The 23,925-nt window shown below is 36.4% G+C and overlaps 1 protein-coding gene across 16 annotated transcripts in view; it reads right to left on the reverse strand.

Moving 5' to 3' along the window:
• The window catches only part of U2SURP (U2 snRNP associated SURP domain containing), a 65,519-nt gene that overhangs the window by 17,886 nt on the left and 23,708 nt on the right, over nucleotides 1-23,925 (reverse strand). For 4 of the 16 annotated variants that reach the window (XM_065557944.1, XM_065557938.1, XM_065557943.1 and 1 more), the window contains exons 3-18: nucleotides 22,260-22,364; nucleotides 20,829-20,943; nucleotides 20,294-20,430; nucleotides 18,686-18,753; nucleotides 14,548-14,642; nucleotides 14,434-14,469; nucleotides 14,266-14,348; nucleotides 13,589-13,754; nucleotides 11,251-11,462; nucleotides 10,247-10,290; nucleotides 6,507-6,611; nucleotides 4,821-4,887; nucleotides 4,575-4,738; nucleotides 3,007-3,169; nucleotides 2,345-2,424; nucleotides 649-736 (exon numbers count right to left, since the gene is read on the reverse strand). In XM_065557944.1, coding sequence (XP_065414016.1) covers nucleotides 649-736; nucleotides 2,345-2,424; nucleotides 3,007-3,169; nucleotides 4,575-4,738; nucleotides 4,821-4,887; nucleotides 6,507-6,611; nucleotides 10,247-10,290; nucleotides 11,251-11,462; nucleotides 13,589-13,754; nucleotides 14,266-14,348; nucleotides 14,434-14,469; nucleotides 14,548-14,642; nucleotides 18,686-18,753; nucleotides 20,294-20,430; nucleotides 20,829-20,943; nucleotides 22,260-22,364 — 1,728 coding nt within the window. Of the gene's footprint in view, nucleotides 1-648; nucleotides 737-2,344; nucleotides 2,425-3,006; nucleotides 3,170-4,574; nucleotides 4,739-4,816; nucleotides 4,888-6,506; nucleotides 6,612-10,246; nucleotides 10,291-11,250; nucleotides 11,463-13,588; nucleotides 13,755-14,265; nucleotides 14,349-14,433; nucleotides 14,470-14,547; nucleotides 14,643-18,685; nucleotides 18,754-20,293; nucleotides 20,431-20,828; nucleotides 20,944-22,259; nucleotides 22,365-23,925 lie in introns of those variants that run through there. The other 12 variants (XM_065557945.1, XM_065557940.1, XM_065557936.1 and 9 more) reach the window with 8 other exon arrangements.

A 23,925-nucleotide genomic window follows, 5' to 3' on the forward strand; every position in this document is an offset into this window, starting at 1 on the left:
TGCATTTGGCATATAATCAATTTTCAAGAGAAAAACAATACTGTATGTTTTCTGTACATAGAAATTAGAAATAAATTTAGTTTAAAAGTAGCAAATGGCCATTCTCTCTTAAGGTTTTATAAAGTCTAATTATCAGCCATTAACAAACAAAAAGGGTGAAAATAAGATTGTGTATTCTGTGTCCGGCAATTTCTTCTCACATTAAGATTTCTTACACTGAACCGTACATTGTCGAATACAAAACTAAAAAGTGACCCTACCAGAACAAATCCATTCTCAAATGCTACATATCTTTCCCAATTCCATGAGTATATACTTAATTACATATTTAATCTATTAGTTGTTGTATTTTCTTCATTTACATTGATCTCTACCCATCGGGCAAAAACCTTCTAACAGAAAAGCTGTTTTTCTTTTAAGCATTTTAAAAGTAACATTTGTATAAGGACACAGTTTGAACACAAATTCAAAGCTACTATCTCTATGATAGAAGAGACAAAAATGGAACTCTGAAAGTTCAAAATGGTACTATCCTTAATTTGGAAGTTTGGGGGTTTAATCAACTTTTGTTATGAACACATTCTCTTGTGCAGAAGTATATTACTAATTCACGTTCTCAATATGTCATATTAACAATAATGCACATACCTTGAAATTTTCCGACTGTAAATGGCCTTGTATTGTACGGTAGGTAGCATTGAGATCAGAAAATATCTGACATAATTTTGTTTCAAAACTGGAATTAAACACATTTCTTAAGTTAAACAGTGTAACATGAGGATTGTAATCTAGTTCATACTGCGTGCACCTGGAACCTATTCCTTTTAAATACTGTGGTTTCATCATGAGGATTCACAGCCATGAACTGAACTATAAAACAAATAGAGTTACCATATGTGAAATTTGCTTCAGTGAATGGTGGAATTACATGGGGAGATACCCATCAGTGCTTCAAACCCTTTAGACTATGTAGTAGGGATGAAGTGGTATAAAAGCACTGTATCCAGGCAGGAAACAGTCCTTCTGTGAAGACACCATGGAAGACAGCCATAAGCCTCTCTTACAAGGCCTGACATGGGGGCATGCTGAGTGGAGGGCTGCAATGTTTTGGAGAGTCCAAAGAGTGCTGCAGCCCACAAGGCAGCCTTGGGAGGCTACCATAACTTTAACAAGGCTCCAAAGAAACCAAGGAGCAAAAGGGTACAAAGGCTTGCTCCCTCTCCCTGGTCGCAAGTTCTATACTGTGCCTCTTATAGTGCTTGGAAAATTTTGAGTTACATTCTGTGCTATAGCTATCTTCCAGATTTTCAAAGGACAAAGTCAACGTTTAAAAGAGACTTCTGTCTGCTAGATTTACTTCCTAGACTAGTAGCAACAGCTCCAATTCTATAATGGGGCTCCATGCTGGTGTGAGGGGCCACCTGCGTGACTCTAATTGCAGAAACTGGGGAGAGAGGGAGAGGGCGGGAACTAACACGGAACAACACAGACTGGAGGAAAAAATATTTTGATATTCTTTCAGTTGTATTCTTTGTGCGTTTGACAGGATTTCATATATAGGTCAGTTTCTTGATTTCCTTGTACCATATGCTTCTCCTGTTTATGTGGGCCTTTTACATAGCAACATGGGAGAGAAGAAACGTGATTGTAAAACAGTAAAATTCAGCAAGGAAACTTAGGGACAGATATATCTGAAACACCTAACAACTCGTATTTTTAAAATGAATTTGATTTCAAGTTGCCATTGTCTCTTTCATTCCAAAAGTTCAGCACGTTTGGAATTAAATTCAGTACAACTGACCACAAAATAAGAAACTGGGGTGATAAACTATGTCACAAAGGAGCAGCTGTTCCTATCATTCTAATCCCTGCTGCTATCTGATCCACTGATATGAATTAGGCTACAAAAGGGTGACAAGAGTAAGATGAAAACTAAGAAGCTAGGTGAGGGAAACTGTGCAGGGAATGGAAGGAAAAAACAGAAAGTTGTTCAAGGCAGAGGCCTGACTGTTGCAAATGGGTACTGTGATCTTAAGATCACTTCTAAAATTCAAGCCAATGAAAACCATGTGCATAGATGAAAAGATGGTCATGGGGGGGGGGGGGGGGGGGGAATACAAGCAAAAAGGGCACACCTACCACATAGTTTAAAAGCACGCTATATACTCAGAGAGCACGATAATGATACCACACCAGTAAAGTGAGGAAGGTTTATCCTTTCCTATTTACAATACAATATTGCACTGCCCCTTTTATCCAGAGGGAAAAACCAGATGAATGTACTTTTAAAGCTATAATTACATTTCTTTATTTCTATAAAGAATTTAAAAAACTTGATACTTACAATTTTCTATAATATGAAGCATTGGCAACTTTAGCTGAAGAGTTGTATAACACATCCGACACCAAATATAATCTTGCAATCTACAATAAAGAGGATCCAAATTATGACCAACTTTTTAAAATTTAAATTATGCTGTGATAATATTGTGGTATCTTGGGATAAATACAAGACATGCAAATTCAAAAGACTTTGGTCTATTTTAAATTAAATTAAACTAGCCTGAAGCCAGCTTTCCTTTCCTATGCTTATATCCATTTCCAGCAAGAACAGTCATCAGAACTTCAGTACATACACATGCTGTATAATCATATCAGGTAAAGATTAGAATTCTGATTTGTTTCTATATGTATGAAAACTCACAATATTCTATTCAGACAGTGAAAAGGCAACCTCCCGTGTCCCCCCTACCTACAAGGCTAATTTGGAAGGAATGGAAAATGGGAAAAGTTTTGAATGGAAAAATACTAGGCAAAGAGAGAATAAGAATTTGCTTGAACAAAATGGCACTTCTCAGAAGAATGGAAAACCAACTTCAAACTCTGGTTAAATACAGAAACTCAGTATCATCTTACACATGGAGAACAATACTTTTAACTGCATGCACCCATTATAGAGAAAGGTCCCCAAATTATACATAGTAGGATTAAAGAAATTCTTCATACCTTTTTAGGAAGAGGAGTCTTCAGAATAGACAATGACTCCGTAATGCAGTCTACAATTTCTTCAGCAGCTTCAGCATTATTAAGACAGAAAACCATTGCATCGCCAATATCGTTCTTACGAGGCGTTAATCCACGCAGGATTTCCTCTAATTTGTCTCTCTGCCTAAAATTTCACAGTGTTTTCACATTTTCATTTAAATTAACAGCACTTTGCCTATAAATTTCTAATTAAGCTTGTAGTGAGATCAACTTGTTTAGGGCCAAAGTAACCTTAATATTATAATCTGTTGTATGTTTTCAGTGATTAAGGTATACGTATTCATTAAGATGAAAACCTCCTAAACACAAAATGTAAAGACAAACTAGCCACTAAAACAGACCAAAGGCTACTGAAAACTCTCCTCTAGTCTACGCCAAGTTATACCCTATTTTAAAAAGCTACACATATTACAATAATTATGTTGGTGAAAAGAAAGAACAAATAATGAAACAGAAGTCCGCACACTGGCTTTTAGCAACACATGGGGAAAAAAGGTTGGCAAATGGAAGATGTTTATAAGGAAAGAAATGTTAGACTCTATTTTTCTCTCATAATAGCATAACAAGTGATTTAATTACTCTGACTTCAATAAAGTTATTCCTAATTTATGTCTATTTGAGAGGAGTATCAGGCTTGTGATTTTCAATCTTTTATGAGGGTTTTGGATACAAAAAGGTATAAACAGGAATACTTATTGTGGACTCTCTTTAGTATACAATAGTCTTAGAATTTGTTTGTCAAATGGAAGACAAGACCGTAGGGAGAATAATTTAATTTTCCAGCTTCTGTTTTGAATTGAGTTGAAGTTAACATGGCTGTTTTCAATAAGTTCAGCCACAAAGTTTCTTTTGTAACATAACACTTTGTGCACCACTGTTGTTAATAACAGTCATCGCAGTTACAGCAAATGGAAGAACAGAACTCTATATTGCCCTGTGAACTAAGTTTCCCTCTGCCAATTAGTAGCTATTTCATATTTTAATTTCCAGTCAATGCAATCAGTAGAATAAAGGTCAAGATAGATCAAATTCTGGTGACAGGATGAGCCAACAGGGACAACATTTACATTTAACTCTTTTCAGACATCCAAAGCAGGTAATGTTTTACCTGCTCATTTATTTTCTCCAGCCCAGCCTCTGGAATTATATTCACCCATCAACAGATGGAGATAGGAAACCAACAAATACTTTGACATCATCCTCCCAACCCCATAAATAGGGGGCTACACTGACTTAAACAGTCTGAGCCCCTCTCAAGCAGTTAAACAAGCCAGGGCGAGCCAATTCAACACAATCCAAGTCAAAAGTGAAAGGTGACTAGAAATTAATCACACTAAAAATCCATGAACTGTACTAAAAACATAACAATAGTTCTAAGAGAGTTCCAAACTCCTAACATTACAGTAAAACACATTAGGGCATCTGGGATGGCATATCATATTACTTAAAAAAAAAAAAAAAATTAAAAAAAATTTGCAGGTAAGACATTACGATGACATAATTGAAAATACTAGATCTTAAGTTCTTACTCCTCCTTAAGTGCCCCCTTCTTGTTAGGTTCCTCTACAAATGCTTCAGTTTCTTGCTCTTCGGACATCCCATGCAGGTATGGATTTAATGGTGGTGGCCTCCAAAATGATCCATTTTTGAACATACGAAAGTCTTCTGTCCTCCACTTGGTTGGAGCGTCTCCCTAAAAAGAGCAATAATATTTCACTATGTTCCTGTATTTTATCATGTGCAACATTGTGAATTATCACTAACATTTTACTTGCCTGTAAAATTGAATAAAGCTTCCATCTGTAATATACATGGGCTGGAGTCTGGTTTTCAAACAAAAACCTAAGCCAGGACAGGGAAAATAAAAAGTAAAGCATGTTATTGCAAGTATACATTTGAAACACAATTAAAAGGAAATACTATTTAAAGAAATGCAAGGCATCAATATGCAACTCCTTCCCCTCATCCCACTCTGGCCACAGAGCGACCCAAGAGCATCAGAAGTAGAGTGCTGCCCCTGCACAGTGAGAGCAGCTTTGGGGAACCAACACATGGAGATATACACAAGTGGCATGATGAAAAGCAAAACTCCATTAGAGCTCCCTGTGCCCCAGGACTGAGTAGGATTTTGGTAGCACAGCTACTGGACCTACACAAATTAAATGGCTTGTCCCACTGCAAGGGGGAGGCATCAGCTTGAAGGGCTACTATAGCCCCTAAGACTGCATTAGAAGCTGTAGAGGTACTCTCTAGAATATAGTTCAGTTACTCAAGTTGTACATGAGGGACCAGAACTGGCCAAAAGTTTTCCAACTGAACAGTTTTCCACTTGAAAATGCTGATTCGACAAAATCTAAACATTGTGACAGGCCAAAGTGCTTTGTTTAGAATTTTATAATATAATAGCATAAATTAATATGACAGTCAAAACAAAGTTGAAATGAAGCACTTCAAACTTATTATATATATATGGAGACATACCTATCTCACAGAACTGGAAGGGACCTTGAAAGGTCATTGAGTCCAGTCCCCTGCCTTCACTAGCAGGACCAAGTACTGTCCCTAACAGATTTTTGCCCCAGATCCCTAAATGGCCCCCTCAAGGACTGAACTCACAATCCTGGGATTAGTAGGCTAATGCTCAAACCACTGAGCTATCCCTCCCCAATGCAATTAAGGTAAGGTTGTTTTGATTTTTCTGAATTAAAATTTTTAATAAATTTTTTTGAAGGAAAGTTTGAAGTTTCATTCAGATTCAGGACAAAGGGAAATTTCAAATGGTCAGAGTTTCTTGTGAGACAGAAATTCTGAATTTCAACCACAGATCTTATCCAATGCCTGCTCAAAGTTAACAGAAAGACGCCTAACTTTTACTGAAGCCTGGCGTTCATGTAACACGTTGTGTAAAATATGCATTTTGTACTCTACTATTATCAATGACATTGAACTCTTTCGACTACTAGGAGTCACATGTCATTTGAAAGATAATTTTACTGTAGATTTATCAGGAAGGTTTTGACTTCACCAATGGCTTTAACGGCACGAGTATTTAGAGCTCACCAAAACAGTTTATCATTGGAAAACACCCATTTGACAAACCAGAATTTCACTAAATAGCACTGACAACATTTTATTTTTTAAAAATTAGAAAAAAATCATGTTGAAAATCTCAAAACTGAATATTTTGTTATTTAACAAAAATCTTCAATTTTTCATTTTGAAACTATTTTGTTTAGAAATTTGTGGGGGAGGGGAGGTTCATTTCACAAAAAATTTTGACTTTTGGCTTTTCATCCTGATTCAGGATACATGAACAATTAGTAAAACTCACTAATTTCCAAAATTTAACTTATTTACATTCAAGATATCCACCCAGAAAGCATCTCCCACTACAATATTTTTAAAAAGATAATTACTAGCAATAATTGAAATGTTACTGCATATTAAACAAAAATAAGCACCTGAACATTGGATTGTTGATTTCTCGGTTCATGATCATGGCTTCAAACATAGGCCCTTCACGTACCACAAACTCGATCATTCGATGTATCAATGCGAGCAAATTCCTACAACAACAACACAGTTAAAGAAAAATGGATTCAGACCTAACGCTATACAAAACTACACTCCACCTAAGATACTATAACTGTGTGCAGGAGATTATTTTGCTGTACTGTTAAAAAAATAGTATAAAAATAAGGTAACGTGGAGCAACGTTAAAGCCGTGCATCAAGAACACAGGCATACTAAAATGAAAAGATGCCTGATAAAGGTGGAGTGTGCATTTTCTAAGTGAAGCTTTTACTCCTAAACGTCAACAACTTAGCTTGCAGTCATCTTCTGCCTTAGTCAAAACTAACCTAATGATCTTAGAAAAAAGGGCAACTGAACACCAAAAAGTGATCTAAGTTAGTCAACAACAGTGATCCCTGAACTAGTGCTGATACATTTTAGATTTTAATGTATCATTTAGTGCTGATACATTTAAAAAGTTAGTGTTCTGTAGACTGTGTCTACTGTTTGCTTGCACTCAAAATTAATACAAGTTATCATTTTAACCTATTTAATAGAAACTCCATCCAGCTTTCAAGCTAAAGACATACAAAAGAAAGAAATATCTGAGCGTGCAAAATTGTGCATCAGCTTTCCTGACACAAACCAGGTGGAGATTTTATTAAAATTAGGCCACTAAGGAGCCAACATCCTTTTGGTCAACGTTTAAGATGTATGCCATTAAAACAACCCTGTAACATCGTTTATCAAAACATACCATTTGATGTTTCATCCATTTTGTAGCAACCCAAACTCAATGAGCCAAATTACAATTCCAAAATCTATAAAGAAAGCTAGGCCCCATGTTGCTCCACACAACAGCCTTAGATATTCACAGTTAGACAAATCTGTCAGATTAAAATCTGAAAGTATTTTTTAATTTGAAAATTTAGGCCCACTCAAAGACTGGAAAAACAACTCCTGTAATATGGTAGAAACTGATTTTCAATCAAAAAATATTTACTATTTAACAGTGACCTTCTGTTGGCTAAACTACTATTAAAGTAGGATGCAAACTAGTTTACATTTTGAAACAGGGCCCTAAGTTTTCAAATATAGGTCACAGACTACATATATCAATGAAAGGCTTTCATGATGCAAGTATTTCAGATAAGGTGCAAGCAAAACAAATGCAGCTTTACTTTTAGCTGGTTTGTGTTTCTACCCCATATTAGTTATTTAAAGCAAAACAAAAGGATATTGGCTCTTTGAACATTGTACGCACATTTCCCTTTCAGTGACCCCAAAATAGGTTATAACCCATAAAGTGTTACATTTAAAATTTGGTAACTGTTCATAAAAGAAGATACAGAATTACTTCATTTGTGTCTCCATGTACCAAAGTGCTTAATATGATTACTAGGTAATGATTATTTTATTTTTTACCATCTTAATAGTTCAAAGCTCTCACAGATGTAAAGTTCTTAAGCGGACAATTTTTTTCCACAAAACTAAAGAATGTAATGAAAAAATATTTAAGACTAAAGAAACAAAATCTGCCCCAATAGCTTTAGAAATTGGCAAATGGTCTGAATTATGTATTAATTATTAATAGGACTACATTTCCTTCATATATCACACAAAAGACCAAAAGCAGTACTTCAATTAAGCCCTACCTAGAACTCAGGGTGGTTTTGCATACATTTGACAATCTTGGAAACATTCTGCAGAGAACAGACTCAAAATAATTCTGCAAGCCATTTTATTCAGTGCAGGGTTCTGAAAGTCCAAGTAGCAAGAATGTTTCACAATGTGCAAACTAACTGTATTTGAAAATAGTGCAAAATTACAATTAGACTTTCAAGCCTCCTGATGCGGATAATATCACAGTTTTTAAGGCCAGAAGGGATCACTGTGATCATCTAAACCAACTTCCTGCATAACACAGCCATGGAAGTCTACCTAGCAACTCCATCATCAAGTCCATTAACTTGTGATTGAACAAGAGAGTATTTTTAGAAATATATCCAGTCCTAATTGCAAGACTGAATATGATAAAAGATTTAGCACATCACACTTCTGAAAAGGTTATATCACTTCTAATACCTACAGTGAGAATCCAATACTTTAAAACCAGTTTCTCTTGCAAAACAATGAAAATGCAAACAGAAAATCTTCAGTGTTTAAACTAAAATATATGCAATATTAATTATTGTTCAAATGAACAGGAAGGAAACTGGCTTTACAATCTTAGGCCCCTGATCTTGCAGATATTTACACGTTATCTGTAATCATGTGAGTAGTCCCATTGAAGTCAATCACATAAATTAAATGTTTGCACAATAGGGACATTGTATAATATTTTCCCGCTACTGGCACCACTAATGTCACTTCAATTAAGTTTTACCAACAGGAAGCTAAAAAAACGTTGAATTTAAAGTTATTTCCGAATACAGTTCAGTTAATATGTGATGAGTACTCACCACATGAGCTTTCAAAACGCTGCAATACATAAAATGGGAGCATAGCTTTCTCTGAAAGCTAGTTGCACCACACACACATTCTTAGTTTAATACTTGCTTTACTATCCAATAAATCTTTCTAAATCTGATTTTACAGGCAAATCCCTGCTGGCCACTATAATTATCCCACATCATTATTCAAAAGTTGCATCACCCTGAAATTTAGCAAAATTACTACTGCATTTGTGTATACTGTAAAATATGTTTATACTACCTGCCTTAAAATATTTTTACAAAAGCCTTTATACAAAAAAAAAAAAAAAATAGGGGCTATTTTATGACAATAAAAACAGTGTAGTACAAAAGGATGATAGTTTAAAGTGCATTATTTAAAAATGTCAATTATCTTAAGTTGGCCAACAAAAAATGTCTTTCAGTTACAATAAAACCACATTTATTGGAGCCGATCGTACCAATGTCTGGTCAAAAACTGTATACTTTCCCAATCCATCCCATGATGTTTTCCTGGTCCCCCGCTGCCGCAGACAGTTCAGCTGGTGTTGCTCACCAAGGCCAATGTCAAAGAGAATTTGGTATTCTTTTGTGTTATTTACTTTTTAAAACAGTGTTGTGTTCCTATGTTTGGGAAAAGGTTTTAGCTTAACTGAGCAAGGGTATACCTACATCAATGCTTCTACCGTTACACTAATGTGAGGCCAAAATTAAATACATACTCCTTGCATTACAGAACACCCTTTTCCACCTGATTACATATCTAGTTGACTGCTGTGTGTAAAATTAAAAAAAACTAACTTAAAGCTCAATTAATAGGGTCAACTGAACCAGAGTTCTGAGTTATATGTTCATAATTCAGAAAAGAAAGCATTATACAGAAATGTTACAGCCCTGAAGTATCCAGGTGTTAATGGCAAGACCTACAAAATCATCACTAATCTTAAATACTTCTCAGACAAATGTTCTCTGATGAAATTACACAAACTATACCCTAGTATTCAACTCTGGCTGCTGAGAATCATAATTCTGTTCTTCTCCACCAAAAACTGCTGAGGTAAATATTAAATGTGAAATATAGACTGTAAAACAAATGTATTTCCATTATAAGTAGTATGAAAGAACCATTGCTCAGTCAAGCCATTACCTTTTCCTCAACATCACAATTTTTCTTTAAAATTCCGAAGGGGATATTTTCTATATTTAGATCAGTAATAATAAAGAAAAACATGTACCTTTCTGTTGGGATAACCACTTTGACTATGGCTTGCGACAGAGTCTGTATATGAAGTCACATCAGATAATAAACATAGAATATGTGAGTATTGTTAACAAGTAACAAGCAAAAATATACATATGCATTGAAAATACTACACATCTATCACAAGATTTGCAGGCAATCACTGCTGGAAAGTTATAACTAAGCAATTACATAAAAAGCAGATGGTTGTGTTCAGTGAATCATAAAAGTTCACTAATTGCAAAGTATTAGAACATTCCTGTCGGAATGCACATCAATGCACTGAATAAGTACTACACTGAAAATAATTAAGGAGTTTTAATTTATGAAACAATTCTCAACTATTTGACCTGGCTCATACTGATTTTTGCTACTCTGTTCCCAAGCCTTTTAAAAAATAACCCTATCATTTAAGTGTCATTCATTAAAGAATCAACAAATTCTTACAAATGTAAATCAAATTGGTTTGTGTTTAAAAAAAATACTTACCCTTCATATTTACTGTCACAGCTAATGTTCTAAAAACCTCTGAAAATATTCTGAGCTATCCTCAAATACTGACTCAATATATTAACTTACTAGCAGCCATCTAGACAGAAGAACTATTTTATGAGCTCATTCTAGTGTAAAAACTAAGTTATCTGAATTCAAATGTAGCATTTGCTTTAAAGGAAATAATTTAGATACTGCAAATTTGGCAGCTTACAAAAGGGGGGACGTAGGAGGAAAAAAACCCAGGGAGCTTGGAGGGGGAAAATGATGGCCAGATTTAAGAGAGTAATGAAAATAAGACAAGGCCCAATACCATGGCCTAATGTACTCAGACAATGCCTCAGGGATAAAAGTCCCTTGGGCTAAGGCAGGGAACAGCTCAGTTTGCGTAGCTAAGGGCCACCAGAAACAGACTGAACAATGCAATTCTATAAAGCCGTTGAAAAAGACTACCATAGATTTAATATTTATAAATTAGATATGGCCCAGGGTACATTTTTAAGTTACCTTCTCAAAATCCTCCTTGTTTTTTGGTGGTGGTAACATTGGAGCATTAGGGTTCTTCAATCTCTCTCTAGGCTGAGCGTTAAAAGGCAGTCCTGATGGAGGTGGTGGGAGGGTGTGTTCCATCATGGAAGGTGGAATGTATATTGGGTGTGGTGGAATCGGTACAGCTTTGCCCCAACCTAGCTTCATTTCAAAGGACATAATCATCTTGCCTGCAAAAGTGAAAGGTTGATAAAACTGAAAGCTATGTCAAAGCTGTGCCACTGTCTGCAATGTTTCATTACAGCTTTGGGGCTTGGGCCTGCCTATACTAAGGTTAATCGGTTTTCGCTTAAACTGTATGGTAAGATTATACCAAGACTGCAGATTACATCATACCAAAATGAAAGCCCACTACATAAATTTTTTTTGGAGGGTTTCAAAGTATGCCTTCAGGAGAGTACAGTGCACATAACTTGAATTTTTAAAGGATCAACAAGATCCAGGGTAATCATAGGTTCTTTGCATATATACTGAAGCTTAACACTCCAAGCCCTGGTCTATACTAGGACATTTCACCATGTCTGACCACAGCTGCCAATCATTTTGGCTGATCCACAGCTGAATGCTGTTCCGCAATCCATATAAAATAGAATGAAACATGGTCAGCATACTACATTTAAATCCTAAATGTTGTCAGAATGATAAAGCTTCAGCAAATATTAGCTTTCCAAATACTAGTTTTCTCCATATGGAAGTTCTGAAATGAGTATTAAACATTAAACAATAAGCTACTCCTTAAGGAAGGCCAAAGATAGCATGAATGTAGGATACAGGGAAGGTAAGAAGCTCTCATTACAAAACAGGAAGTATATAAAGCAAGGACAATAAAAATAGTTAAATATTTATCCAAACTGGGGAATAAATAAGTAACTACCATGTTAAAAAAATCTGATGGTTTTATTCACAGATAAACAGTTTAATGAGTGCAAATCAAAATTGTACACTTAAATTTTAAATGTATTTTTGGAGCATGATCTCTTCATTATCCAAAAAATTCTGCCAGAATGCCCTCTGGGAACTTTCAACTTCAAAGCAACCACTAGCAGTCATATTGGCAAAATTAAACTAATCACAACTAGCCATTCTACAGCTGGTCATATCTTCCTTAATCCAAGTGAAAATACTATACTCACTGGTAACAACAAAAATGGAAATGTGGGCTGGAGAGAAAGACTTTCCCCTCATCCCCTTACATAAAAGCAGTACTTTAATAAGTACTTTTTCTTTCAAGGTTTATGTTGTATCTTCACTTGGAAGATTCTTCTCTTTATCCCTTGCCAGTATTACAGCACAAGATTTGTGCATCAAGTCTAAAACTTTATGATCACTGTGTTCAATTCAATTGATTCTAATACTCAAATCAAATTGATGAGCTATAAAATAGTCTATACAGCATTATTTTAGGCCTAGTCTACACTAAAAAAGATTTGCCAATACAGTGGTACCATACTAGTAACCTAGGCCATGTCTGCACTACCTTATGTCATCAAAACTTAGGTTGCTGAGGGTGTGAAAAAACCACACCCGAGCGACCTAAGTTTCGCCAGCATAAGTGCTCGTGTGCACAACCAACGCTCTCCTACCAACATAGATACTGCCTCTCGTTTAGGTGGTTTTATGATGTTCACGGGAGAGCTCTCTCCCATCGGCACAGAGTGGCTACATGAGCAATCTTACAGCAGTACACATGCATCAGTACAGTTGTGCCGCTGTACATTCACTAGAGTAGACATGGCCCTGTACAGTTATACCATTTCCCCAAATGAAATAAGCTACACCGTCAAAACACTTTTTTGCAAGTGTACCTGCATCTACAATAAGATTTTGGCAATATAAAAATTTTGTAAAAATATCACACCCCTAATCAATATTACTATACCAGCACAAGTTTTAAGTATATACCTGCCCTCAATTCACACAGCTTTAACTATTTACCAAAAATAACCAATTCACTGGTAACCATTTCAACTATTATAATATAGTGGTATCTCTCCCACCCTCTGCAAAAATAATAATTTATAATATAGTAGTATCCCTCATACCCTCTGAAAAAAACTATTTCCACTCTCAGAGGAAAGGAAGCCATTATAAGACTTTTTAAATGGTGTTTCAAACTGCACTAGCAAGTAAAAATGAAATAAAAATATGGTAAGTTTCCACCTTTTCTATGACACACAATATTTTCCATTATTTCATTTTGAAAGAACTTAATTCTAAGATACATGTCTCCCAAACTTATACTTCAAGCCTCCCCAAAAGGTAATTATGACTAGACATAATTTAAAGTCCCGTTTACCATTTAAATTCTTTAATGCACGTTCAGCATCTCTCCTGTTCATAAAGGCAACAAAACCACAGTTCCTCTCTCTTGCTCTTTCCTCATCGGTTCTTGGCCACATAATTTTAACACTAGCTAATGGTCCAAAGCGCCCAAATTCTTGACATAACATCTCTTCATTCATCTATAGGAAAAGAAACCAGAATTAGTATCCAGTTACAGTTTTTCCAAGGCACCTATATCACCTTGGTATCTAAGTGTTGTGATATTATTTCTCTCAATTCTCTGAAAAACAGGAGATTATGTAGATGCTTGGGAGTTTTCAGGGTGGTGCTGCTTATGGGTGCCATTCTAGGGGGAAGGCCCTCTTGAAAAGGAACGTCACATATTCTGACCCAACCACAGACAGGCTTCAGCTCAGCCTTATCTTTTCCAGCAAGGAGTTCTATAGCAGAAATGCTTCCACGGAGAATGCCCTACCCTCAGTATTCGAATGTCTAAACCTGGATCTCTACAGTGCCATAACATTTTTCACTAATATCTAATGCTTTTTTTAAGTGTATAGTCTGTAATCATAATTAGCCACCATAAAACAAAATTTCACTGAGATAAAAATCTACAGCAAACTCCTGAAAGAGTTCAACTGGATCCAATGTAACTGCTGCTCTTAGTTACATGGCTACATCCAACATTACCTGAGGATTAATGTTTCCAAGGTATAAATTCGTTGTGCTTGGATCTCCAACATCATGTGAACCTGGTGCGTAATCATCCAGTACTAAAATGAAGAGAAGATTATTATAACCCAAACATTAATTTAAGTGACACAATACGGTACTAAAAGAAAAAAGAATCTATATTACCACCAGAAGATCTGTTTCTTCTTGAAGGAGCATCCACTATATAAAAAGAGATTACGTATATTTAGTCTATACATTTTATAAAACAAACAAACATATAAAATAAAGATTACTTACTGGAACGGCGCTGGCCATCTGAATCTGACTGAGGTGGCTCAAAACGACTTAATCTACCTTTTGTTTTATGCCTTTCATCACGCTCCTCTTGAATTCTACAACAATGTTAAATACAGGTAGCAATTATCTACAATTCAAGTTATTTCTAATAAACAATTTTTCAAATAATATCTTCCAAAATATGATTCTTCAGTCATTTTAGCAATCATTTTAAAATGAAGTTAGTAGCAGTAAAAAATATCAAATTGCCAGTCAAAGTTTTCCACTTAGCCACAGAAATGGGACAACTCAAATAGTCGTCAATGTAATCTTCCCCATTCCACCCCCCTAGTGTGCCTTTACCCCAACCTGGATGGGCCACCAGTAGATGCGAGAAGTTGTTCAATTTACAAGATCAAGGTCTAGGGCACCGGTCTGAAAAAATATCAGGAGACTTGAGTTCTGTGCCCTGCTCTGCCACTGACCTACCATGTGTCTCTGGGCAAGTCACTTCACCTCTCTGTACCTGTTTTCCTCTCCAACCTTTTCTCGGTCTTGTCTAAGTTTAGATTGTAAGCCCTTTGGTGTAGGACCTGTTCTCATGTTTGTACAGTACACAGCACAATGAGGCTCCAATCCCAGCTGGGGCCTCTGGGCACTAATGTCACACAAATTAATATTCAATCATTGGAAGTATTGCTGAATGTAGTGATTTTTCTTAATATAGATATCTGTGTTTTCGGAACTAGAATAAGACCACCAATTCATTTCATATACACAAACTAGCCATGAGACAGTAATAAAGTTTGGTCAATATCAACAAGTGTCAAGTATCAGAGGGGTAGCCGTGTTAGTCTGGATCTGTAAAAAGCAACAGAGAGTCCTGTGGCACCTTTAAGACTAACAGATGTATTGGAGAATAAGCTTTCGTGGGTGAATGCCCACTTCGTCGGATGCACGAAGTGGGCATTCACCCACAATACATCTGTTAGTCTTAAAGGTGCCACAGGACTCTCTGTTGCTATCAACAAGTGCTATCTGTGGATTTATAATCCAATGTCTCTATATCAATTATCAATCCCATAAGACTCCCAGGTGTCCTTTTCACCTATTCTACCTTACCAAAACATGTAATATCATGGCACACAGGTATTTTATCATCTGTGATATAGAGCAGTGGTGGGCAACCTGCGGCCCATGAAGGTAATCCACTGGTAGGTGGCAAGACAGTTTGTCTACATTGGCCGGGAACGGCAAACCGCGGCCACTGGACTCCCAGTGGCCACGGTTCGCCGTTCCCGGCCAATGTAAACTAACTGTCTTGTGGTCCACCAGCGGATTGCCCTCCCGGGCCGCGTGCAGCCCGCGGATCGCAGGTTGCCCACCACTGATATAAAGAGTCTACCTTGTTTTCAGAATCTCAGCACACAAGCACACACACAAAAGCTAACATCTCCCAATCCCACTCTCCAAAATACTATACTCCACAAGTCATCTAATAAAACCAGAGATCACAGGCAACACCCAGAAGCATATAAATTGCCTCTGGTCCATGGGACATGAAGTCTTTGGCATAGCCAATGAGATATGTGCAAAGCTCAGCCACAGAATTTTCTTGTTTTGGTTTGTTTAGACTAAACTGCTTTTGTATTCAATCTTCACTGAAAAAACTGAAATCTTTCATTACCACGATCACTCCACAGCTCCTTTGGCCATAGTGCAAGAGACACTGACACAATCAAATACTTTGTTATTCATTATTCCGATACACAGGAAGGGGAACAAATCTACTATTGAAATACATGTTGTTTCTTTGGATCCTTAGAGAGTGAAAAGAGAAGCCTCAACTACTTCTTCCTTTATAGTATCTGATCATTTTGCTTCAGTTTCCATACATAATATAACCAGTGACAGTGTGATAAAAAGTAGTACTCACTCTTGAAGGTACTCAGTGGCTCACTTTCAAGTAATAGAAAGAGCAAAAAAGCTTAAGTTCCTTCTTTTGAATGGAAGCTGCACTGAGAGCAATCTAGAAAAACAGAGGATGCCCTGATCCCAGTTTTTCTAGCTGGATATTGAAGTATAATGGTGGTTGGTTGATCCAATCCAAACCCTAATCTCTACTTACCCTTTAAACTGCAAGAGCAGCTAACTGATCCAAAAGTAGTCATCCTGGGTCATCCACAAAAGCACCCTTAATTAATATTACTCATTGCTAGTCCCTGGAAATACTTCAGACATGTTGTGGAATTTAGGCTCTCCACATAGAGTTTTGTATTTTTACTATCTTTTGCAAAATTTAGGTCTTATTTTAAGCTGACTTACATTTCTAACCTTTCTAGTTACAAGGATATCCTTCCAACTAGGAAGGCAATAGTGCACAGTTTCAAAGGCCATAATCAGACAAACTGAAACAGCTCTGACCGATTCAACCCTAAAGAGAAAGGTTTAAGTGTCAACACTGTTAACAGTTTTATTGATCATTTTAGCAGAGACTTCGAACTAACGTTGAGTCTTACAATAGGATTTTTTTTTTTTTTTTTGCAAACACTTACCATTGCTGCTATGACCAGTTCAGTCCCAGATGTGGTGGTAGCAGCAAGAACACCAGCATAAATTAAATGGTAAAAAAACCCAAAACCAAAAAACCCACAACTCTGTTATCCCAGATTTAATGCTATCCAACAAAAGCTTGTGCCCTTCCAGAACATGAAGTTTGGTAAAACTCAAACTTGTGAAAAACAGGATGTGCAGGTTTAGGGTGCACACCCACACAACCTTAACTCTGCCCCCTGGAGCTAGAAATAGCCATCTGCATGAACCCCAGCTGCATTCACTCTGTAGGTATAGCCATATTGAATGGTGAAGGAATTAGTTTTTAACAGCATGAGAAATATTGTTGGTAGAAGTTAGCAGTCAATTAGGCAGCTGTAATTACCACACAGGTGTGCAGTTAATGACAGATTAATTACCCATGGACCAGTAATGATAATTATACCTAACTCTTAGATATGCTATCCCTAGATCGCAAGGAGGTAAACATTATTCACTTTGTAGTGATGGGGAAACTGAGGCATAGAAAGGTGAAGTGAGTTGGCCAAAGTCACCCAAGCAGGCCAGTGACAAAACAAATAGAGCGCCCACATTTTCTGAGTCACAGCACACTGTTCTCCCTATTGCTATGTGATTCCTAAGTGTTGTGTCCCTCTTACTCCAGCACACTTTCTTGCAGCGGAATGGGAATAATGGTCATGCTTTGAAATGTTTGAAGTGTGTGGTTGCTAACAGAGCCAATGAGAGAAATCTCAGATACAGTCCGTTTCCCAAGAACTTTTATTAAATGGTAGCTACAGTAACTTTAAGCATGTGAGAAAAGATTGGTTTCTCCCCCACCCCTACTATTCCCTGAAACATACACTTAGAGCCCTGCAAATCTGCAGATTCCTGCTTTGTATCTGTGGATATTCGCATACATTCCAGTCTACCTGCAACTTACCCCCATATTCTTTTCCCAGTGTCCCCCACCTGACCTCCCACCCAACCCCATTTATCCCTCCCCCCCCATGATCCAGCCCCAAACCCCTCTCACCCCATTCCTCCCACTTCTCCGCCCCCAAAAATGCTCCCCTCCCCATCAGCAAGCATTCACGTCTTTGTAAATGGGGGGGGGGGAATTGCATTCCCCCAAAATAAAAAAAAAATCCAACAGACATTTTAACATTTTAGTGGTTTTGTGCCTTACAACATTTTCCAGACATCTGCCCATGTTGGGACTCAAACTGACACTGGCAAGTTAGTAAAGTTCAAAGGCTTACTGCTTATCCCCTTGAGTTATCTATCTGCTGTGAAAGTTTTAAGGCAACAAACCCTGTTGGCTTCTCTGTATGCACATACTCAGTGTAATCCATTTGGCACATGGGCCTTAAGAGTGCTTGACAGCATGCTTAAAAAGAACCAAACTCTTTGGCTACTAACACTGAAATCGGACTTCCCCCAAAGGGCTAATGGATGCCACGCACTTTGTTGGCATAACACTCAAGTGTTTGAGACCCTGACATGATGATCTCAGCCCTGGTTTGAGCTCTGTAAGAAGGGAAATTCAAACATTTGTGCCATTTTTCCTAATTTATTATGGCATTCCATGCACAGTCAAACTTACTGTTTTAGTTCTTCTTTGAAGAGTTCTAAATTGCTCTTTTTCTTTTCTTTCTCCCCCTTCTTCAAAGGCTAAAATAAAGGATACATCAGCCAATATTTCAGAAGAACATACAATGAATGGTTTGTCAAAGAAATGTTTGTGTGACCTGTATTTTAGATCATTTCCAATCCATATTATCTTTGGTCTACAGGTTTCCAATGACTGAATCACAGACAAAAATCCACCTTTAAAAACATTAAGGCTGAGCCCTCTGAACACAGAGTCAGGAAATACAAAAGTTAAAGTTGAATATAAACCTTAACTCTGTCTTCGTGCTTATACATTACAATGAAACCTTTAATTGTGTTCTCATGCTCAAACATTATCTCTACAACTTAAGATACATATTTAACATCTTGCAATTCTCTGTCAGTCTTAACACTTATTTCATCACAAAAGTTAACTACATCCTTAGTGACTAAGGGCAAGTCTTTCCTACAGTGCTACATTGGCAGGAACATTTTTACAGCAACGTGACAGTGAAAGGCTCAGTGGGAGGAGTAAGATGCACTCAAGAAGTGCAACTAAGTAGCTCTTTTTTGTAACTGAAAATCTTTGCACACTGAAATATCTTCTATGTTGTCCATTAGTATCCAACTCTATCATCTAAATCCACAGCATATTGTTTTATGTTTGGGGTGGGTTCGCATTAATATCACTTGTTACTTTCCCACACTAGCACACAATGCTATAGATGCTTCACACATATCTAAAGATTGTAGAAAGAATTCTATTTAGGAAACATGATTAAGTAGCTAAAGACTATCATAATGGATTGACACAGGAACAGCATTAAGTCTGCAGGTTAAACCTTAACTTGCACATTTTCTGACTTGAGTGTTCAGTTGCACAGTCAATGTGCCCCCTAACAGTTTTTGTATTTTTTTCCAGTTTTTTTAAAAGCAAAACAAAATCAAACTAACAATATACAGTACATGCAAACTGACAGAAAAGAGAGAAAAATGAAAGAGAAAGTAAGTGCTTCATCTTAGAAGACTTGCAAGTCGTGCAGACTATTGGTCATAATTCAAAGAACTGAAGGGATTTTGCTTAAGCTTCAAAAAAAAATTCACCTTGAGACAGAGACCAAGCATGGAAAATGTAGATCAGTCCAAAAGGTAAACGTTTCTTAAAGTTACACGCATCTGAAAACTGGTGGTTAAAATGAAAACTGTTTTGAAACCTTCAGAATAGCTGGTGCTACCAACTATATATACTTCAATAGCGATTGGGAACATTCTTTTAATATTCACCAAATACTAATTCATGATCAAGTTATCTTGATTAAAAAGAATACTAGAGCACGTACAATATTTCTTTTGCACAAAATCAAGACAGAGAGCCATTTTTAGAGAGCCATGGATACCAGTCTGCATACAGGGCTAGTAGACCTTTGCATTCTAATCTCTACAATAACTTACTATACGGTTTGGGCAAATCGCTTAATGTCCAAATCTTGGTTCCTCTGATATGAAAAATGGGGATAAAACTATTCTACTTAGTTAATGTGTATAAGTGCTTTGAAGAGGGATTAAACAGGAAGAAAATATTTTGAGAAGAATAACTTACAGGCTTTTTGGTTTCTATCATTAGAAGGGATGGAGGCTTCTCATTAGAGGATGGCTGATTTGGCTGATTTTTTTGATCTGAAAATCGTGCTGAAGGTTTGTAGATTTTACCTCGTTTTTCATCTGTTTCATGTTCATCTGGATTTTAAAAAGAAACTCAGTTAACAGTTACTACATAAAAAAAACCTGATTTCGCTCATTATTTATTTCTGAAATTTTGTCTCCAACACAATCTAAAAAATTAGTTATTTATAAATCAAAATGAAATGCTGTAATAGTATCACACTCTGCAACTGTAATACTCAGGAAAGGCACGTGTAAAGTGTAGTTGGTTAAAAAAAATAACACTTTCCTTTTAATATAAAAAAAGTGATAATTTCACTAACATGCTAATGATTTATATAAACATCTCCTAAAAGCATAAAAAAAATTTTTGGCAAGCAATGTACTTCATTAAACACAAAATAAAATTCAAACCTAACCTTTTTCTTTGTAATTAACCAGAAGTTGTTGGGGATAAAATATTCAAGTCTTACCTTTAGATGCATTAACAATTCCTCCTCTTACAAATGTTTTCACTTTATTACCATCACTTCCTTCAAAGGCAGCAAGGAATTCTTCATAAATTTCTGCAGCTGCCTTCTCATCCTCCTACACACCAAATGTTAAATCTGTTTACTATTTTTACAAACAGCATCCGTGAGACATCTAACCTTAAGCAGCTATATGACTTTCCTTTTTCTTTTCTAGAGTTCATGATACCTGTTCTAATTCAATGTAAATTTCACTTTCAGACAAGACAATTTTTCAGAGCAGGAATGTGGGAAGAATTATTAACACAAGAACTAGAGACAAACCGCTAGATTTGTATAGTCAAATATGATTACTCATTTAATAAATGTAGAGTTGATTTTTTTAAATGATTTATAATTTCAGAACTAAAAAGAAGACGACAAACACAAAAACACTACAAAGACCTTAGACTCTGCGCTAGCCTGCGTGTCGCAAAAAATGTATAGTGTACACTATGGGAGTCAAACTGTGTCTGGATGAAATTAATAATGGGCTCAGTTTTAAATGGTGTGTTTCACAAATGACAAATAAATAAAAATAAGTGAGACAGCAAATTAAATTCAACACCACTGCATTGCCTTACATTAGGATTTTCAAAGGAATCTGGGGAAGTTAGGAAGCCAGATCCCATTGAAAATTCAGAGAAAGTTGAGAACTTAACTTGTTTAGGCTCTTTGAAAACCCCCAACTTTAATTAGCATGAGTTGACATCACACAAGCTAAAGCAAAGAGTTAAAATATACTGAAATATGTTAAAGGCCTTTGCTAAAATTCCAAATTTCAATATGTTCTTAAGCCATTTTACATCAGATATATGCATTTCTGCACCAAACCATATTTAACATAAATTTACTGTGTTCACAGGATAAAAATCTCTAGTTTGAAAGTAAAATCTATTTTGTAGAATAAAACATTTTCAGCACTGAAATATCTAAACAGAACAGTACCACTGATTCTCCTGGTAGCAATTAAAGTCAAATAACATACAACATAAAACCACACGAGAAAAGTCACCTGAGGTGATAGTAGGTCAAAGGGAGGGACTGATTTCACAGACTGAATGTCACAACAGTCGCTGGACTGTCATAACCCAAAGCTTACAAGAAAGCCACAGGATCTGATCTCTCATTTAGACTTATCCTGGCTTTTTTCTCCATTTCAAAAGGCAGACCTCTGTGCTCCCCAATACAGTTGGCAGCAAATATTTTTAAAATTACCACACGAAATAAAATAGTATAGTTAAGGTATTATTTACTTACATTTTTTAAAAAGTTAAGTTATAACTAATTCTCTAAAATAGAATTTTTATTTTCACTACCAGTTCTTTGTTTGGATAAGATAATGACAAAATAATTTCATATATAAAAAGAAGAAGAAAAACCTTGTCTATTTACCATTACCTTCTTTTTTAACTCCTCTTGTTCCTTTTTACTTAAAGTCCTCTTGGCAGCACTCATTTTGCCAATACTGAATGCTTTAAGTTTGTTTTCCAAAAGAGGCTACAAAAGGGACAGAAAACAGAATGCATAGAGAAGTAATTTTTAAATGCATCTCATTATTTGAATCTAACATCCACAGTAACATTTTACCTGAAAGGACTCACCCAATCTGCTGGTTTAGTTACTTGGAAAAAACTTGAAGTCGTCCTGAGGGACAAGTCCAGGCAAGGTAGTTTTCCAACAGCAATACAATTTTGAAATATTTTGATAATTTAAAACTATTCAGCAATAGCCTATGAAGGAAGCTTTTAACATCCAAACTTAGATGAGCTAGGTTGGTGCTCTTGTGATATGTTCTGAGCTAACTTGTGGAAAACCTAACGAAGTCTGTGAGCCCAGTACATGGGTCAGCAGAAGCTGACACTGCTGAAGATGCCTACTTGCTTAAACCTGGAGAACAATATGTTCCATAACTCAGTGGCAACCCCTGCAGCCATTTAAGAAATACGGACAAGCACTGAAAAGAGTTGCAACTAATTAAATTCTCTTGGCCAGAAGAATGATTTTGTGATCCTAGCCAGTAGTGATTAAGGATTTTAATGGAAATAAAATGAAAGGACTGCTGAAGAGTTTAAATATATGTTTTTTGCTATGGGAAGATACAGAGGAAAGTTATATTCTTGAGCCTTTTCAGCACCAGCGCCTTCATTCCCCAATTTCTCATTCTCCTTGCCTCTCCCAATTTAATCTCTCCCCCTTAAGACTATCAAAGAAGGAAGCTCACATAGCACAATTACACTTGCACAACTGAAATAGTAATAATTGATCATCTGAAGGATTCTTCTGCTTCGCTGACCAAAGAAAGATGGTAAGGCATTGAGAGGGAGGACAACTTCTCCAAGAAATGGGCAGTGGGGAGGTTTGGGAAGGGGAGAAGAGACAAGACAGCAAACTTATTTTGAAATTCCAATAGTCAAAAGATAGCAGAAAATAGTCTCAATTTTTAAATAATTTAACTTCTGTTTGTTATTGAAACTAAGAATCAATATGAGAATAAAGAAAATATCCCCAGTAGTCACCAGAACATATCTACATATGGTATGACACGTCATCCCCCCAAAATATTTTCAAAGCCCTACCACGACTATCAACTCATTTATACACAATGATGCTAACAACTGCTAGCTCAGCAACACACAACCTCTTTAAACAGCAGGTCCCACACTTTGTGAGAAGTTAAAGTGAGTAAACTGAATTTAGTCATGATACCAAAGATTTCAGAATCAGCTGCAAAAAAGTTAGCTTTGGAAAAACTTCTGTCTGAAATGGAATTTCCAGGAATTTCAGTGCCTCAGTCATTTACCACCACTTCTAATAGAAGTTTCCTACTCAAAGCCATTTTTACACAACATGAAAAAGCACTGTAAGAACTATTGCTTGAAATAACTTGAGCTATAATACTTGCTTGGTGTCCATACGTGCACCACTCTACATGTGTGACAAGAATAGAGTCCAACAATTGGAACAAGAAGGCCAAAGGCTCAAAGCTCTTGAACACTGAGAAGTTTGGCCTGGGGAGTGAAGTGGCTCACTTGTCTTAAAACAGTTTTGTGCCCTTTTG

Source organism: Chrysemys picta, chromosome 9 (assembly GCF_011386835.1).
Source record: "Chrysemys picta bellii isolate R12L10 chromosome 9, ASM1138683v2, whole genome shotgun sequence".
NCBI classification, from domain to species: Eukaryota; Metazoa; Chordata; order Testudines; family Emydidae; genus Chrysemys; species Chrysemys picta.